This window comes from Balaenoptera physalus (genome assembly GCF_965194825.1).
Source record: "Balaenoptera physalus genome assembly, chromosome: 3".
NCBI lineage: Eukaryota > Metazoa > Chordata > Mammalia > Artiodactyla > Balaenopteridae > Balaenoptera > Balaenoptera physalus.
In genome coordinates this window covers 54,574,899-54,594,500 of record NC_138890.1, presented here as the reverse complement: position 1 = coordinate 54,594,500, position 19,602 = coordinate 54,574,899, and the positions used below count along the sequence as shown (strand labels likewise).

Sequence of the window (19,602 nt, the reverse complement as noted above, 5' to 3'; positions counted from 1 at the left end):
AGTAGTTGTGGCGCATGGGCTTAGTTGCTCCGCGGCATGTGGGATCTTCCCGGGCAAGGGATTGAACCCGTGTCCCCTGCATTGGCAGGTGGATTTTTAACCACTGCTCTACCAGGGAAGTCCCTAAAGTTATTTCTGACAGAATTAGTTCTTCATTTAAATTTCAGAGTGAAGATTTGAGTCACCCAGCAGTTCTGTCTGCATCAAATTTTACCAATTGTTATACAGTTGTGTGAAGTTTCTTCAATGACTGTTATTTCTACCAGGCTCAACTTTCCTGGCTCAAATTTTGCAGATTTGCACTTTAAGATTTGATCTTCAGTCAATTTTTAGTCAATATCACATTTTACTACAATGCAATGATAGCTACTTTCAGTTTCAATTTGTATTGGTTATTTTTACCAGAAATATCCATTATGAATTGGACACCAGACTAATAGTTTGTATTTATTACTTAGCTAACCTGTGAGAAAATTGAGAGCAGATTATGCAACAGAGAGAGCCAGGTAAAACAGAGAGAAAGATTCAGACATGAGAGATAAAGACAGCAAGAGGAGGTCAAATAATAAGAAAAAATATTATACTTATAGAAATGGTAATAGCTAATGTTTATTGAGCACTTACTATGAGCCCTGTTCTAAACACTTTAAATGGGCTTACATTCATTTAACCCCCACAGAAACTCTGCGGAGATACAATTATTATTATTATTTCCATTTTAAGATGGGGAAACTTTGGCACAAAGAGTGGAAATAAATTGTCCCAAATTATGCAGCAGGTAAAAGGCAGATCCAGGATTCAAACCCAGGCAACCTGTGACAGAGAAGCTGCAGCAGTCCTTGGATATTGCTTGCTTACTTCTTGGTATTGCAGCATTGAAACATCCCCTGGAACAAAATGGTGGGGTGAGTCAAAATGTCCTTCTTCCATCCCATGCTTTGCTGCTACCTGAAATGCCCACCACATTGTCTGTGCCTAATACAATCACATGCTTCCTACAGGGGAGCTGGCCTGACCTCAGGGAGGAGGGGCCACTGCCCACAGGGCTGGGTCTCCTTACCCTCTGCTGGGCTTCCCAGCATCTGAGCTAATCCCTGTTGGAAATTTTATCATCTGTGCTGCAGTTTTTGCTTCTTAGTCTTCCTCAACTAGACCATAAGCTCCTTGAGGGCAGGAGCTGGGTCTCATTATACTGTTTCCATTTACAAGTGTAGAACTGTACAAGTTAGAAAGGCTATGAATGAATGTGTCATTTCACTAATAGTGAATTCCACTAAAAGTGATTTGCTTTATTATTTACTTTTTAGTATGATTACTTTAGCCTAACAAGTTCTTCTGCATAAAGGGACCTGTGACCTTTCATGTTAGTTCTGGAAACTTCGTAATTCAAATCTCATGAAGTTTTGATGTTCTGATGCAAGTGACTCGGCTGTGGGTAAACTATTTAATTTCCACATTCCTCCGTTCTGTTTCGTTCTAAAAATCCTACAGTATCTGGTTAACAAGGAAATTTGAATATGATAAAGAGAGTCCAAACCCAGCAAGTCTATTTAGAATTTATGTCTGTGACTATAACTATATACTTGATCTTTAAGGTTGGAGAAGTTATCCCTATGTAACCCAGGCTGCCCCAGTTAGAAATCTTAATGTGGCCTAAAATTCCCCACCTGTCCCACACTCAAATCCAATCACTCACCTAGTTTTGTTGATTCTACCTTTTAAATAGCTCCTGCTCTGGGGCAGTGCGGGAACCAGCAATCTGTCAGGTGAGGTGCCCCAGAGGAGGTGGAGCACACGTGCATCTCACGAGGTCAGGCATGAAAGAGGGCTGGCGGAAAACAGCGCCGGCGAAGGGAGACTGTTGGCATGGCCTTTGAGATAAGGTGTGAAGTAACAGATTAGGTATGAAAGCTAGTCATTTTCCTTCAACATGTGTCACTTTGCTGCCTTCCCTTCTCTTAAATTGTCTTCACTTAGCCATTAGCTTCAGCAACGCAGATCTTTGGGGGCTGAGGCTTGTATAACTGACCATTTTGCATTTCAACAATCATCATAATCTCATTGAGATTTAAGAACCCTCGGGAGTTCCCTGGTGGTCTAGTGGTTAGGATTCGGCACTTTCACTGCGGTGGCCAGGGTTCAATCCCTGGTCCGGGAACTGAGATCCCTCAAGACGCACAGGTTGCGGCAAAAAAAAAAAAAGAAAAAGGAAAAAACAAAAAAAACCCCTCACTTTGCTTCCACCTGAGTGGAAGAAAGAGAATAGAAGTATGTTCCAAATGGAATACGCCGATATTTCAAGCAAGGGCTACCCACAAAAAAGTTTGCAGAAAAATGGACAAATCGCTAAAAGTTTCTAAAGTCTTCTTTTTTGATATTACACCTGCAACCTCCTTGTTTAATTACAGGTGATTCCATCCTGTTTTACAAAATATATTTCTGAAAAGTTATATACATATATATATATATAACTTCTAATTGGGGAAAAAAAAAAAAAGCTCCTGAACCTGTCCCCTCTTCTCCAGTCTTGCTGTCATTGTCTTAGCTCAAAGTCTCATTACGGTCAATCACAACAATTTCTACTGTTGCAAACTTGCTTTATTCTAACTCATCATACTGACTGTAGTCAGCAAATCTGATCCTGTCACTTCCCTACTTGAAACCCCTGAATAAAAACGTATTACCTATGGAATAAATATAACCTCACCCACCTTTCTAGTTCATCTCCTGCCACTCCCCGGTACATCAGTGCTTTAGTTCCTAAAATTGCTCCCGAAATGCTATCCCTTAATGCATCCTTTCCTGGTCCTTGTTTGCTTCCTCAGTTTCCATCTTCACAGTGGACTTTCCCTCCAATCAGAGCCCCTGCTTCTGTGTTTCTGCCTGAATTCCCAGCAGTATGGCATAAAGATTCAGGGCAAATGCAATAGTGTGGAATTGCCTGACTACACCACTTAAACTGTATGAGTTTGGGCAACTCAATGAACCTTTCTTTTTTTAAAAAATTTTATTTATCTATCTATCTATTTATTTTTGGCTGCATTGGGTCTTCGTTGCTGAGTGCGAGCTTTCTCTAGTTGTGGAGAGCAGGGGCTACTCTTTGTTGCAGTGCACGGGCTTCTCATTGCCGTGGCTTCTCTTGTTGCGGAGCGCGGGCTCTAGGCTTGCAGGCTTCAGTAGTTGTGGCGCGCAGGCTCAGTAGTTGTGGTGCACGGGCTTAGTTGCTCCGCGGCATGTGGGATCTTCCCGGACCAGGGCTCGAACCCATGTCCCCTGCATTGGCAGGCGGATTCTTAACCACTGCCTCACCAGGGAAGCCCTCAATGAACCTTTCTAATTCTCAGTTACCTCATCCGTGAAGTGGGGATAAATTGTTGCCACATATGATTGTCATGAGGACTTAGCTGGGAAGTTCCATGTAAAATGCTTGCATGTGGTAATCACTTAGTCAACACTAGTCATTTGCCATGGCTATGATTTGGTTTATCTACTTCCTCTTCTAGGCTGTGTACTCCATGGACAGCGACCCATTTCTTTAGCAACTGTGATAGTTCCTGGCGCACAGTAAGTGTTCATCAAATGTTTGCCAAATGGACAAATGAATTATCTTCTGAATTCAAAATTAGAACACTTGGTCTGATATGTTTTTGTAATGGAGAGGAGTTCATGTAACTTCTAAGATGGAGTTATTGCTACAGCAATAACAAATTATTACTTTACTTTGTCCTGAGACTGGTGTGGTGCTTAATGATACACTACAGATGTTGAGTTTTGTAAATTTTAAGAGACAGAGCTTTCAAATTGAACTGAGGAAGCACAATGTTGTCAAGACTTGGGTTCTAGTCCTGTTTTTGCCACTAACTGGATATGTGACTGTAAGAAAGTTAATAATCAAACTCTCAGGGTCTCTGCTTCCTCATCAAATTTGTGCAAAGAATGTTGGACTAGATGATCTCAAAGATTCTTTTTAGCTTTCCAATTAACTGCTTTTGCAACTTCGCAAGGTGGCAATTTGGGGAAATTGTGTATGACAGTATTTAAAACAATTGCATTATAATAGAGTCTTAAATATTACTTTTATGAAAAAAAATAAAGACTAAGAATGTTCTTTAGCCAACTTGAACACTTTCCCCTGGGTCCCAGGATTGCTTTAGGGACACACTGTCTAAGACAGTACACCCATTCATTTTACTATGTGTAGGGAAAGTACTTGTTGTTTTAGCTAGCTAATTAAAGTCTTTTAAAAATAATGTTATCTTTTAGAGCTGTCCTTTCACAGCTTTCAATCATAACACCTCTTAAAATAAACAAAATCCTTAACTTCCTAATTAAAAAAATAACCATTATGTGAGGATTCCTGAGATGATGTTGTTTTAATTTTGAAAAACAGAAAAATTTTAATAGTATGATTTTAGAGCTGGAATGAACCCCAAAAGACGTAATTGTTGTTGCTAGAAGAAGGAAAGAGAAATGCCTCACCAATTTAGTAAGATAAATAGCAGTTACTTTAAACAATGCGTTTGATTAACAGTTTATATTAATGAACCAAGAGATTAGAAATGTGTCATTGAGTATTTTGGAACAAATCCAGAGTTTCTTTGAGTTAAACCAGTAAAATGCATATATAATACAATGGGCTTAGGTATAGTCATTTATGTTAATAAACCAAGAGATTGCAAATGAGTGGTTGATTATTCTAGGACAAATCCAAATGAGGGTAATCCTAGGGAATGTGATTATCATTTAATAAGTAGAAGCCTAAATAATTATATGGTATTCTATTGGGAAAAAATTGTGGAAACAAAACATAGATGGTCATCGCAGAGTACTGTACTCTACTCTGTGGCTTGCAGATCCCAGGAGGCCCATGAAATTATCTTAAAGGACTGCAAGTTCATGAGCTCACTAATTATTTATTGTTTGTTGACTGAATCAGCCAATGATGTTAATAATAAAAATGACTTCCTTTCTGTTTGCTTCCTATAGAGCGGAACAGAAAAGAACACACCTCTTTTTAAATTTCCTATTAGCTAGAGAAGTAAGCTTAGCTATATATACAAGGAAGAGGCTCTTGGGTGGGACGGGGAGTTCCCCAATGCAAGAGTAGGCAAAGATGCTCTAAGTGGAAAGTATATCTCTATTTGGAACAGTGAATTTTCAGATTATCATGACCCAATCCCATTAAAGATTCAAATCAAATAACTTACTGCCCTTGTTCTGGTCCAATCACATTGAGCTGCTTTCTGATAATTTTGCTTGCTCTGTAAATCTGCCCACAGAGAGGATAGGAACGTCTGGCTCACCTGACAGGTGTAATTCTCTGTAAATAAATTGGCATTCTGGTTTATTGAAATGGATCTTTGGTTCTAGTGTTTTTTTTTTTTTTAAAATATATTTATTTATTTATTATTGGCTGTGTTGGGTCTTCGTCGCTGCGTGCTGGCTTTCTCTAGTTGTGGCGAGCACGGGCTACTCTTCGTTGCGGTGTGCGGGCTTCTCATTGTGGTGGCTTCTCTTGTTGCGGGGCACGGGCTCTAGGTGCGCAGGCTTCAGTAGTTGTGGTACATGGGCTCAGTAGTTGTGGCTTGTGGGCTGTAGAGCGCAGGCTCAGTAGTTGTGGTGCATGGGCTCAGTAGTTGTGGCTTGTGGGCTGTAGAGCGCAGGCTCAGTAGTTGTGGTGCATGGGTTTAGTTGCTTCGCAGCATGTGGGATCTTCCCGGATGAGGGATTGAACCTGTGTCCCCTGCATTGGCAGGTGGATTCTTAACCACTGTGCCACCAGGGAAGTCCCTGGTTCTAGTCTTATTTTGCCAAGAAAATCGATTTGGAGAACTGTAAAGCTAGGAGTACAATCCTTAACCACACGTATTTCCCAAGGTCAAGGGTACCTTGGGTGCTCTCTTGGCACTCAGGTAACTGAGCCTTTTCTAGGGACATTTCTGTGCACTGCTTGCCCTGATCATTGGATCAGCATCTTGTCCAACCCTCTCATTTTATAGATGGATAATAAGGCATATATCACAATATGGCTGTGGTTTCCACCCTCTGCAATTGGCATCATTGAGAGTTAGCTATCTGGAAGCTGAAAACGTATTTTAAAAACTTTTTATTTTGAAATAATTTTGGATTTACAGAAGAGTTGCAAAGTTAATACCAAAATCCTCTGCACCCAGCTTCCCTTGGTGTCAACATAACCATGGCACATTTATCAAAACTAAGAGGTACAGGGGACTTCCCTGGTGGCACAGTGGTTAAGAATCTGCCTGCCAGTGCAGGGGACGCAGGTTTGAGCCCTGGTCCACAAAGATCCCACAAGCTGCGGAGCAGCTAAGCCCATGCGCCACAACTACTGAGCCTGCATTCTAGAGCCCGCGAGCCACAACTACTGAGCCCACGTGCCACAACTACTGAGCCCGCATACCACAACTACTGAAGCCCATGCACCTAGAGCCTGTGCTCCGCAACAAGAGAAGCCACCGCAATGAGAAGCCTGCGCACCGCAATGAAGAGTAGCCCCTGCTCGCAGCAACTAGAGAAAGCCCACACGCAGCAATGAAGACCCAGCACAGGCAAAAATAAAACAAACAAACAAACCTAAGAGGTACAATACTAACTAAACTACACACTGTATTCAGATTTCCATGGCTTTTCCCGCTAGTGTCCTTTTTCGGTTCCAGGATGCAGGCCAAGATCCCACATCGCAGTTAGTTGTCATGTTTCCTTTGTTGCCTTAAACAGTTTCTCTGTCTTTACCTGTCTTTCATGACTTAGCCACTTTTGAAGAGTAGTGATCAGGTGTTTTGTAAAATGTTCTTCAATTTGAGCTTGTTTAATGTTTCCTCGAGTTTAGATGGAGGTTACAGATTTTGCGTTAGAATAGCACAGAGGTGAAGAGCCCTTCTCATCATGTCATATTAGGGGTGCATGCTGTCACTGAAGATGTTAATCTCCATCACTTGGTTAAGATGATGTCTGTTGGGTTTCTCCACTGCAAATGTAAGCTGTATCTGGTGGTCACTAAGTCTAACTTACACTCAAGGAGAGGGGACTTAACTCCACCTTCTGAAGGGAGGACTGTCAAAGAACTTATGGACATATGTTAAAACCGCCACAGTGTTTTATAAATTTGGGGTGGAGATAGTTGGAGTAATGCAATATCCTGTTGCTCCTTAAAGTTTCACCCACTAATTTTAGCACTCATCAGTAGACCTTGCCTGCAGCAATGATTACCGTGGTGTCCTAATGGTAATTTTCTGTTTTCCTCATTCCTTTCATGTTTATTTAAAAACAAGGTTTTAAATGGATATCTATTTGTACCGCAGTGTGTTTTGTGACCTGGTGTCTTTTTATCTGGCTCCTCAGTTTGGTCAACTTGGATAAGTTCTTCTCTTGAGGATATCTTTTCTTCTAGAAGACAGATTCACAAGTTTCTTTTCCCCTTCCTTTTGTAGTCATCAGATTTTCTATAAGTTTTGGCATTAAAAAAAAAAAGCATACAGCATTGTTGGCTTTCCAACAAAAGGTCAAACATGAGTTAATTATATCTCAATTTTTAAGAAGTCAAACATGAGATTTTTGTCACCTTAATCTCCCTTATGAAGATGTTTTTACTCTTTACGTGTGTTGGGGTACATCATATCATCTCCTTTACTTTCTCATCGATTGTCCAACTAAAAACTAACAATGTAAGAAGACACATTTTGCTGTGTATCAGTTTAAATACTTTTAGGCAGCTTCCTATAGTTGAATGTTTCAAGGGCTTAGAATATTTTCTCTATGAATGGACGATTTCAATATTTAAAAAGTAGAGAGGATAGTATCATAAACCCTCATCTCCCCATCATCCAGCTTCAACAGTTATCAAGGTATAGTCAACCTTGTTTCATCTATAACCTGCTGCCCTCCCCTCACATTCTCTCCCTGACCTTGCTGCTCCTCATTCTTGTTTATTTTGAAGCTAATCCCAGATATTATTTTATCCGAAAGTCTTCAGTACGTATTAGAATTTTTTTTTTGGTGTCAACTAGAAATGATAATCATTAACTAATTTGCGCATTGACTTATTTATTAACTGGCACTGAGGTATATTCAGGAGAACCTGATTAAAAAACATGAATGCATTCCTACTCTCTTGGAGTCTGTATTCAGCTGCACATAGAAGTTACTATCTGAGCCACCTTAGTAAATTTCTTAGTTACCTAACTTCTCTTTGTCTCAGTTTCTTGATATGTAAAAGAGACAGTGATGTTACCTTACTTAGATGACTGTTGTGAAAAGAAAATGGATAATGTATGAAAATTCTAGCATCAAAAATGATTATTGATTGTAGCTAATTGAAACGGATTGAATAACTGAAAACCCGTGAGTCTGTAATAATACTTAAAGAAGTCAGAAAAAAGAATCTGTCCCCAGTTGAGATGACTATCAAACCATCATTTTATTTTGAAAGTTGATAAATAAAGGGAAAGAACTAAGCATTTATCCACTTTTAGCATAGAAACTGTATTTGGGGGCAATAGCCCCTGTTGTTGAAGGAAATCTCTAATTTACAGAAGAATTGTTAGCTAGTAAATGTAGAAAGTAACATGTAATTAGAAAATCATTATTTTGCTAGCCCTAAGGAAAGTATTGATTCAGGAAAAGATAAAATCATTAAACCATTAGGTTCATGGTGGATAGGTAGGGTGACCATTTGTTCAGTTTTGCTGGAGATGGTCTTGGTTTATTACTGTTGTCCAAAAGGAATTATTAATAGTGCAGATAACATTCTGATTACAATGTAAGGATTGAGCTGTCATAACCTTAACCCAATGTCAGTGATTAAGGGTGGGAAATTTAGATATTCATGTGTCTCCTGGTATGATGTAACTGAAATACACAGTACTACTTATGAAGTCCTCTTGATAAAAATGTTCAATTTATATCTGATCAAGTCTTCAGATCTAACTTCCAACTTATAAAAAATACAAGGGTTAGAGGAATCAATCAGACAGATCCAAAAGGTGGAACTGGCCTGGGATCTTCAGCAAGTCAGTGTCATGAAAAAACGGACTGTTCTAGGTTAAAAGGTTCTTAAGTAACATAGCAACCATATGCATTGCATGGTTCTGAATTGGATCCTGATTTGATCAGAACCAACCAGTTGAAAAGGACATTTTAGGGACAGTTGGGGAAATTTGAATATGGATTTGGTATTACTGCTAATTTTGTTAGAAGTGAAAATGTTATTTTTGATATATAGAAAACTGGAATTTTTTAAAAGAGATAAATACTGATGTAGTGAGGGATGGAATGTCATGATGTTTATAATTTACTTTAAAATACTTCAGAATTAAAAAGAATAAAGTGAGTTGACAGGAAAAGAAATAACGTAAAATATGTAAAACACATTATACACATAATGCTCAATGTTACAATAGGTAGTAACAAGAGCTTGGAATGTTACAAAGGCATCTTGTGTGCTATAGGAGAATATGATAGGGGAAATTACCTAGATGGGGGTGGCTAGCGGTCAGATTTTCTCTCTGAAGAATGCTTCCTGGAGGAAGTAATTGTGTAAGTTGAGACCTGAAAGGAAGTGTGGTAGGTGAGATGGCCCCCAGTGATACCACCTCCTGGTATTCAGCTCTTGTGCAATCCACTCCCCTTGATTGTGGGCTGGATGTATTGACTTGCTTTAATGAATAGAGTATGGGCAGAAGTGATGGAATTTCACTGCTAATATTAGGTTACAAAATGTCTGTGGCTTCCATCTTGGGTATTCTCTCTCTGTCTCTCTCTCTTTCTTTCTTAGATTGCTCATGCTGGGAGAAGCAAACTGCCATGTTGTCATCAGCCCCGTGAAGAGACCCATGTGGTATGTCCTCAGTCTAACAACCCACAAGGAAGTGACACATGCCAACAATCATGTGAGTGAACTCAGAAGCAGATTCTATCAATACAACCTTGGGTGAGTCTTACCCCTGAGCCTCAGTGTCCCCATATGTAAAATGGGGACAATATGCCTGCCCTGCAGGGGATTAAAAATAGTGTATGGAAAGTACCTACCATGGGCTTAAGATAAGTGTTCAAAAATGGTAGTTATTAAGAAAAAAAAACTGACTCAGCATTGGAAACACTTCTCAAGAGTCACTTCTGAAGAGTGACTTCATAACAAAGACTTAGAGCCCTGATGGTATTAATCAGTTGTGAGCCAACACTGCCTCTTCAGTTCACTTTGATATACTAAATGTTAGGATCTATACCTCAGTTGCTGCCAATTGGGCAAAGATGGTATTTGTTTTTTTGTTCTGTACAGCTATGCCCATCTGTAGTATCTTAAGAGTTATCAAGCTTTGACTACAGGAAGTCTATTTGGTTTCTTAAAAGATTCACTGAGTTTCTTTAATTCTTTTTTTACATTGATTTAATAAAATGGTTCACTGAAGACACAGCTCATATTTGCATTATGTTTTTAATAACTATTGAGTGCAAAATACCTGAATTTCAAGGACATGTTTATGTGAGTAAACTATAGTAGTGACGAAATGAAATGATTTTATATCTATCTATCTATCTCTATATCTACATCTAACATGTGTGCTACATCTACATATGTATATATGTCTGCCCCACAAGGCATTCTTCCATCCATTCAAACTGACAGTTTGTTGTCATCTTTTATTATATGCCAGTGACTATCTTTCTGTAAGGTATCCATTTTGAGGTGGGTTTTTTTTGTTTTTTGTTTTGTTTTGTTTTCCAGCAGTGGGGATTAGTCTGTCTTGAGCCATCTATATAAGTATTATTTTTGGAATAGTTTGCCAGGACTTGGAGATGCATGCTGATGTTGAAAAAGGGATCTAACCATTCACTCTCATTCAAGCTCCAGTTTGTTCAAATGTTACGTATTTAGTGAAATTTTAACCATACTTTCCTTCTTCCGAACGATCATGGTCAGAACTGTGTTCAGCCTTTATCACATTTTATCATACTTAGCTGATTTTGAATATTTAACTGGTATTCAGTATAGCAGGGTACTTATTGAAATACTGTAATTCACATACAATAAAATTCACTCTTTAAAGTGTACAATTCAACAGGTTTTTTTTTTTAATTAATTAATTAATTTTATTTTTGGCTGTATTGGGTCTTCGTTTCTGTGCGAGGGCTTTCTCTAGTTGCGGCAAGCGGGGGCCACTCTTCATCACGGTGCGCGGGCCTCTCACTGTCGCGGCCTCTCTTGTTGCGGAGCACAGGCTCCAGACGCGCAGGCTCAGTAGTTGTGGCTCACGGGCCCAGTTGCTCCGCGGCATATGGGATCTTCCCAGACCAGGGCTCGAACCCGTGTCCCCTGCATTGGCAGGCAGATTCTCAACCACTGCGCTACCAGGGAAGCCCTCAACAGGTTTTAGTATATTCACCAAATTGTGCAATCATCACCACTATCTAATTTTAGAATATTTTTATCATCGAAAAAGAAATCCCATACCCATTAGCAGTCACTCCCCACCCCCATCCTGGAAATCTACTTTCCATCTCTATGGATTTGCCTATTCTGGATATTTCATTAAATGGAATCATATTGAGGCAGGAGGTAGATGGGCCCCCCCAGGGTTAGCAATTGGAGTTCATTCCCTGTGAACAGAAACTCCAAAATATCAACAGCAGGACAATTGAGAGAGGAGGCTGGGCCCTGCCCAGATAAAAGATAAGAGACCACATATTTCTCATTCTTGAAGTCAAGGAGACCTTCCCGACTAGAAAGCTCCTTGGAGGTCAAAAGGGGAATGATGTCAAGTCTACCCATAGGCCTCTTCGCTGGAATCCATCTTGACTGAGAGATGCGCACACACACGTGGGAGGATCCTGAGATATACCAAATACGGACTCTGAACCAGGCAAATCAAAATGATTGGCCAAAGAAAACCCGTAAGAAATACCCCACATAAATGATTGTAAACTACCACGAGGACACGACTCTATCAGCCAAGATTGAGGCAGGACATAGTTGGCCACCCACCCTGCCCAGCGTAAGCAACTGGAGTTCGTTCCCTGTGGACAGAAACTTCAATTGCTTACCCTGCGGGGGGGCCCACCTATCTCCTGCCTCAATATGATATGTAGCCTTTGGTGTCTGGCTTCTTTCACCTAGCATAACGTTTTCAAGGTTCATTCATGTTGCAGCATGTATCAGTACTTAATTATTTTTTATGGCTGAATAATATCCCTTTGTATAAATATACCATATTTTTAAATTGATTCACCAGTTGTTTGGACTTTTTGGCTATTGTGAATAATGCTGCTATGAATATTTTTGTACAAGTTTTTGTGTACATGTATGTTTTCAGTTTTTCTTGGATCACGGTGTTTAGCAATGGGGCTTTGCTGACATACTGTCTCAGGTTTAAAGCCAGGCTCTGCCATTTATTAGCTGTGTAAACTTGGACAAGTTACTTAACTTCTCTCTGCCTCGGTCTCATCTATAAACTGGCTATTCACAGTACTCACCTCTTAATAAGGCCTTTTTATGAGGCCTAAAACAGATAATACATGGAAAGTAATTAGGACAGTGCTTGGTATATATGCTTAAGTCTGAGTAAAATATATCTATTATTAGTTTAATATTTTGAGTTCCTTAATGGTAGAAATCATCTTCATCGTGACTTTGAAACTCCAGTGCCTAAAGTTTTTTTTTTTTTTCTTTAATAAAAAGATAAATGAATATTCAGAATTCCTTCTGGGTATCAGGGTATGCTAATTTCAGACAAGTGTATTTTGAAATTGAAGGACAGATGGTTTAAACTGTATATTGCCGAGGCTTGCCTCCCACAACTTACTTAATACAGCAACTTACAACACTTCTTAGCCTGCGACTAATTATTTAATACAATTTGAGGTATTCTTGTAGTTAGTAATATATTATTTAATAACACGTGTATAATCCGGTGGTGCCTTAAGACTCCTGATTCTGAAAAGCGGGGAAACAGCTCATTTCCACAGCAACTCTGTGACTGGCTTACCGGCGACCCAGATCGATTTTTGATTGGCTCACGCAATGGACATGGTCTCGGCCCGAGCCAATATGTCCAGTATGAGGCCAATATGGCTCCACAACTGACTTTTCTGGAAGCCGGCAGACACGTGGCTACCGCAGGCCGAGCAGTACGTGGGAGGACCCAGTTTCACTTACCGCGAGAGGGCGCCGGCAGTTCCCCGTTGCTGAAGTCTCGTTTCCCATAAAGCCTCCGAGCGACCAATCAACTGGCTGTCTCCATACCGCTTTCAAAGTCGGCGGGCCCTTTCACCAATAATAAGGCAGATACCATCCTCAGCTCGAGGATTGATGGAAAGTCTGACCAGTCATTTCACAGATCTCTGCTATCTCCGCCTCTCTCGCGCGAGATTGACGATCCGCCCGGCCAATAGGGGACGCTGAGGCGGCGGGTGGAAGAACGCGGCCCTCTGTAATGGCGGAGCGTGGCGGGGACGGGGGGGACGGTGAGCGATTCAACCCGGGGGAGCTCAGGTAAGGGCGCTGCTCTACCTTACATCTTGGCGCTCCGGCGTCTCAGGGGCTCGGCCCGCCGCGCGGAGGGCCGGGATGGAGGGTGGGCCGAAGACGCGCGGCGACTGGGGGACAGGACCGCATGGGATTGCAGAAGGGGGAAGGGAAGGCGGCTTGAATGAGGGAGCCGGGCCGGGGCTGGGTCGCGGCCTCCTGCACGTTCTCGGGGCGCTTCCTGCGGTTTTCGCGGGGCCCCGGCGCCCTTCGCGGTCTGCGGTCCTTGGGCCGGACCCGGCGTTCCCGCTTTGGGGCCCCGCCTCAGGCGCGGGCCGCCTCAGCCTTGCTCCCGGCGCGACGCCGGCGCGGGCCCAGTTTTCCTCCCGGAAGCCTTCCACGCCGCAGGCAACTCCCCGGCTCGGCCTTCTCCACGCCTTCCGCCGCCCTTTGGGGTCCCCACGTCTGCCCTGTTCCTTCTTCCCCACAGTGCTTGCTTTTCATTAAGTTCGTGCGGCCTTCCTTTCTCTTATCCTTTGGTTTCTTATCCCGTATTTGTGAGTAGTAACAATAGCAGCAGCCGTTTGTTAGGTGCTTCCAGGGGCCAGAGGACCCTTTCCTTCGACTTGTCTCTTGTGATCCTCACACCCATCCTTTGGAGTAGTTGCTGTTCTTATTTTGCAGGCCCCAGTGCAAGAGCCATCTTCAGTTAAGTGATTTGCCCATCTTACAGGTGAGGAAACTGAGCCTCGTAGAGGTTGGGGAAGTAGAACCGGCTCGGTTTGGTGGAATCGTGGCTCCAGGAAGTGGCTTGAACCCAGGCAGCCAGGCTCGGTGCAGTCTTCCATTCCTCTCCCTTCTGTTTGTCTGCTCACGCCATCGCCCTAAGGATGGCAGTGACCTTTCTTGCCCTGGTTTTTCCCTGCCTTTGGAATTTGTAATTAAGTGTCTTGGAGAGAAAAATCTTTAGTCAGTGGTTTTTAAGGAAGACGAGGTACTGAGCTTTACGTGTATTTGATACTTTTTTTTTTTTTTTTTAATGTTTCTGGGTGGGAAAAATGTCATGTCAGATGTTCAGCTCCCATTCTGAATTGTGCCAGTGTCAGTCTTTGAGAATGAAAAAGCGCAGAATAAGTTATGAGGACTCTGGTATTGTCTAGAGCACCAGATGAAATTGTATAAGGAAAACGGGTATTGTTACTCAGGTTTTCAGGGAAAAAGAAAAAGTCATGTCTTTTAGATTCTGAATGGTCACAAAAATTCTTACTTTGGCAGGAATAAAGTCTTATTTCAGGGATGTATCTCAAATCCTTTAAACCCCACGTGTACACTTCAGTAATGAGTGATCAAAGTGCATTGCCAGGGTCGTTCAGTGTTAGTGATGAAAGGTTCATTCCTGATTCTGATCTTAAGAGAAGATTACTAGTCTTACAGGTTTATTTGGGAACATTACTTTGCATTTTAGAGAGTATTTTTCTTCAGTTTTACAATGAGTAGCCTTTTAGACTTCGTTAGTAGTAGTCTAGACATTGTTGCAAAACTGATTTGAATAGGGCTTTAAATTAGGTGTGTTCTGTTGGAAATGTTTTATACCTTAGCCTGTTGGGTTGGAAGTTCCTTCCAGAGCATATTGTAGACTTTTATTTTAACATTTGTCATGGTTTAAGAGAAATTAGTTGTTTTTGTGGCCTCTGATGGCAGAAATTGGGGCTTAATTTTTGTATTTGTATTCTGAATGCATGTCATGGTGTGTCACTATCATAAGGCCTGACGAATAAGGTGTTCAGTGTATATATATTGTAAATAAATGAATAGAGGAGATTTAGAGATGGTCCATTTAGTGGACCCACATTTATTAAGTGTGTGCAGTGTGAGAGTCACTGACCTAGGTGCTGGCAGTAGAGTCTGGAACCAGACTAAAAACCTTTTTCCTCAGGGACCTTCCATGCTAATTAAGATTGATCTAAATTCCAAACTAACCACATCAAATGAGGAAATCAGCCTGCAAGTGTGAAGAGACTTACACAGGGTCACCGAGGTATTGGCAGGGTCTGGATTAGAACCTAGGTCTCCTCACTTAGTCTTCCTTTTAATTTGCCTGCCATATATCAGCATTTAAAAAATTTTTGCTCTTCCTGTTATATTAAAGTATTTGCAGACTTGTCTTCACCATTGGGAAGATTGCATATCTGGATTTAGTACTTCTAAGGAAATACATTTGTTTTTGTAAAAAAAATTTTTTGTGTCTCTGTTCATGCAAGTAGGCTTCTGTTTTCCTAAAGATTGAAAGTGGTAGGAATGCAAATAACCTACAATAGACAGAATTTATTTGGAGTTCCAAATGCCTTTCTATTCCTTTATGGTTGAGGGCCATTAAGATTTAGAGTTATATTTGTATAGATCCTTTACCCAGGGCCTTTATTTACTTATTAATGCTTTATGACTTATGACAAGGTACTTGCAGTCTAAATTTCCTCAGCTGTATAATGGGGATAAGAATATGTTGGTGTTACCACTGACTAACTACCATAAACAAGTTCTTTTTCTGTGCCATAGTTTCCTCTGTAAAAATGGTGCCAAACTTATCTCATTGGGTTGTTGTTAGGATTGAAAGACTTAGTACAAATAATGTCCCTAAAACCGTACCAGGTATATAGGAAGTACCCAGGGTTCACTATCATTATTAAAACAATAATTGAACACTACCATCCTGGACACTGGGATGCATCACTATAATAAGGAGAAACTATGTACTAGTGGGTAGAGATAATACAAAAGTAAACAGATAAGTGAGATTTTTTTTCATAGCATTTATCATAATTGTAAACTCAAATTGGGTGATGAAATAGAGAGGGGCTGGGAGAGACTAGGGTGAGAAAGGAGTTTAAGGTGAACTTTGAGCTGAGACTGAAGAGTGAGTCAGTTATATAAAGATCTGGGGAAAAGCATGCCAGGCAGAGGGAACAACTGCAGAGGCTTCAGGGTAATCAAGTAGTTTATCAGAAAGACTAGAGTCTGTAGAGAGGTCAGCAAGGGCCAGGTTATATAGAGCCTGCTAATAATAATTATAGTAATAGTAATAGTTAACACTACTAATATTAATACCATTTAACAGTAATTTTAGTGTTTTACTAAATTATTAGTATTTTACTAATACTATACTGATGTTACAGCAACAGCAATAGTAGCTAATACTTATGTGCTGGGTGCTGTTCCAAGTTCTTTATTAGCTCATTTAATCCTCAGTGCAGGTCTGGTGAGGTTGTAGTGATGAAGCAGTGTATATAAAGAGCTCAGCACATGTGCTATACATATCTGACATCAGAAAATGGCAACTTGAGGCTGTCGATAGAGGAAATTATGTGAATTTTGCCGCCATTTTCATGGCGGACTTTGAAAGCCATCTAGTCAGATTGGCCACCAAGTGCTTTTCAGGTACAGCACTATGCTAGATTTTGTGGGGGAATGAAAGTAATGATAGTTAAAATAGTTTACTGTGTACCAGGTACTATCCTAAATGTTTCATGGGGATTATCTCATTGAACAGAGAGAGGTTTTATTTCTATTCCCCCCCGCTCATTTACATCTGAGTATATTCAGGCTCAGAAAACATGTGAACAGCCTGACAACAAAAGGCAGAGCCCTGATTTGACTCTTCATGGTTTTAGAACCTAAAATGCTTAACTTCAAGTTATAACTAGGAAGTGTGAAATTCTAAAGAGAAATAGTGTAGATTTTTTGAAAAGGAAGAAGCAGATTCAGGAAATCTAAGATTAAGATACATTATTAACTGAAGGCTGAAATGGAATAGCTTTCCTTGGTGGTTAAGTTTTTTCCTGCCCCAAAGGTTAAGACATTGCTTCAATAACAGTGACCATCTGTCTTTTGGGAGTGCATATAATTTGAAAAAGACTGATTATTCTTTTTGCAATCACTTTTAAACTCATACCTTCTAACATTGAGTGTAGGATCATTTGCATATTTGGCGAAATATATTTGGTATAGTAGTTCTGGATGTGTTTACAATCCTAGTGCTCTCCTAGAAGGCAAATTGGTTCTTTATTAGGATTTTTTGTGTCAGAATTGAATTACGATGTGGAAAATTTAGAGGGGTAGTCTTAAGTACAGGATTGAAAAATGTAGGAAAGTTGGAAGAGCCTGGTGAGGCGAGAGTATAAGAATGATTACCATCAAATGTACATGAGGAATATAATTGTTAATCATCTCTTGAGCACTGAAATGTAAATTTCATGTATAATGGAGAGATTATCGTAGCTACTTGGAAGACTGTGATAGGTGCTCAGTAAATTGACTGGCAAATTATAGTAAAGATTTTATTAAGATTCTATATACTCTATTTGTAAGATACAGTATTACCTAGGTGTTCAATGGTACATTCAGCAAATACTTATTGAGCCTTACTATGGGCAGGCATAACTATGTGCTGGGGATATAAAGGTGAACAGGACAAACAATTCTTGCTCAAAAGGGGCTTAGATAGAAAGCATGGTATAGCGTTTAAGAGCCATTCACCTGTGTTTGAATTCTGGCTTTACCACTGAACCAGCTGTGTGGCCTTGGGCAAGTTATTTTACTTTTGTGCGCCTTAATCTGTAAAATGAGGTTGATAAAATCGATCTCAGGGTTGCTATGATGATTAAATAACTTAAAAAGAGCTTATGGTTACTGCCTGGCACATACTAAGCACTTGTTAGAGTTAATAATTTTTTTTAAAAAGCACTTAGGAGATAGATAATGCCATCTTATGTGATATTGCTTATCTGCTTGAATGCCATGGAGAAAATACAGTAGGGTGTTTAGCTAGAGATTGAAGGGTGGGGTGGGGTGCAGTGTACAGAAGGGCTTTCCCTTTAGTTAGAGAATACTAATGATCTCTTAAGCTGCTACCCTCCCCTGCTATAAAAACCTTGTATTTGGAAGTAATTTCAAACTTCCAAAAAGTTGCAAAAACAAAAATAGTACGCTTAGTGTTAATATTTTACCTGTTCTGCTTTATTGCTTGGTCACATACATGCTCTCTCTTTCTCTGAGCCGTTTGAGGGTAAGACACACACACACACACACACACACACACACACACACACCCCCCATTTGAGGGTAAGACACACACACACACACACCATTTGAGGGTAAGACACACACACACACACACACCATTTGAGGGTAAGACACACACACACACACACCATTTGAGGGTAAGACACACACACACACACACACACCATTTGAGGGTAAGACACACACACACACACACACACACCATTTGAGGGTAAGACACACACACACACACACCATTTGAGGGTAAGACACACACACACACACACACCATTTGAGGGTAAGACACACACACACACACACACACACCATTTGAGGGTAAGACACACACACACACACACACCATTTGAGGGTAAGACACACACACACACACACACACCATTTGAGGGTAAGACACACACACACACACACACCATTTGAGGGTAAGACACACACACACACACACACCATTTGAGGGTAAGACACACACACACACACACACCATTTGAGGGTAAGACACACACACACACACACCATTTGAGGGTAAGACACACACACACACACACACACACACACACACACACACACACACACACACACACACACACACACACACACGGCCCTTTACCCCTAAATACTTGAATGTTTATTTTCTAAGGATAGAGATCTTCTCTTACTTAACTACAGCACAGTTATCAATGTAAATTTGCATTGATAAAATACTTTAATCTGTTGTCCGTATTCCAGTGTTGTCTATTAATCCAGTATGTCCTTTATAGCATTTCTTCCCTCTAGTTTAGGATCCTGTCTAGAGTTGGTATTGTGTTGTCATGTCTCTTTGGCCTCTTTAATCTAGAACATTTCCACAGCCTTCCTTTGTCTTTTTTGTATAACATCAATATTTCTGAAGAACATACTCCCTGCTGCCCCCTTTCTAATAGAACATTCTTCATTTTGTGTTTGTCGAATAGCTCCTTATTAGATTGAGGTTATGCATTCTTGCCTGGAATAGGTAATGTTGTGTCCCTCTCAGTCACATTAGGTCAGTTTCTCTATTGCATAGGTGT

General features: G+C 40.6%; 1 protein-coding gene and 1 long non-coding RNA gene across 15 annotated transcripts in view; one reads left to right on the top strand and one right to left on the bottom strand.

Moving 5' to 3' along the window:
• Positions 1–13: 13 nt before the first annotated feature.
• LOC309657215 lies at positions 14–18,560 on the bottom strand. Its single transcript, XR_014261711.1, has 3 exons — positions 13,526–18,560; positions 13,172–13,279; positions 14–1,871 (listed from the first exon to the last, which is right to left on the bottom strand). It is a non-coding gene; the product is annotated as an uncharacterized lncRNA (long non-coding RNA).
• TCERG1 (transcription elongation regulator 1) overlaps positions 13,394–19,602 on the top strand; it is a 59,777-nt gene continuing 53,568 nt past the window's right edge. For all 14 annotated transcript variants that reach the window (XR_014261650.1, XM_082454071.1, XM_082454069.1 and 11 more), the window contains exon 1: positions 13,394–13,507. Coding sequence is in view for 13 of the 14 variants with exons in the window: in XM_082454071.1 (XP_082310197.1) it covers positions 13,449–13,507 (59 nt within the window). In the remaining variant the exon portion in view is untranslated. The remainder of the gene's footprint in view (positions 13,508–19,602) is intronic.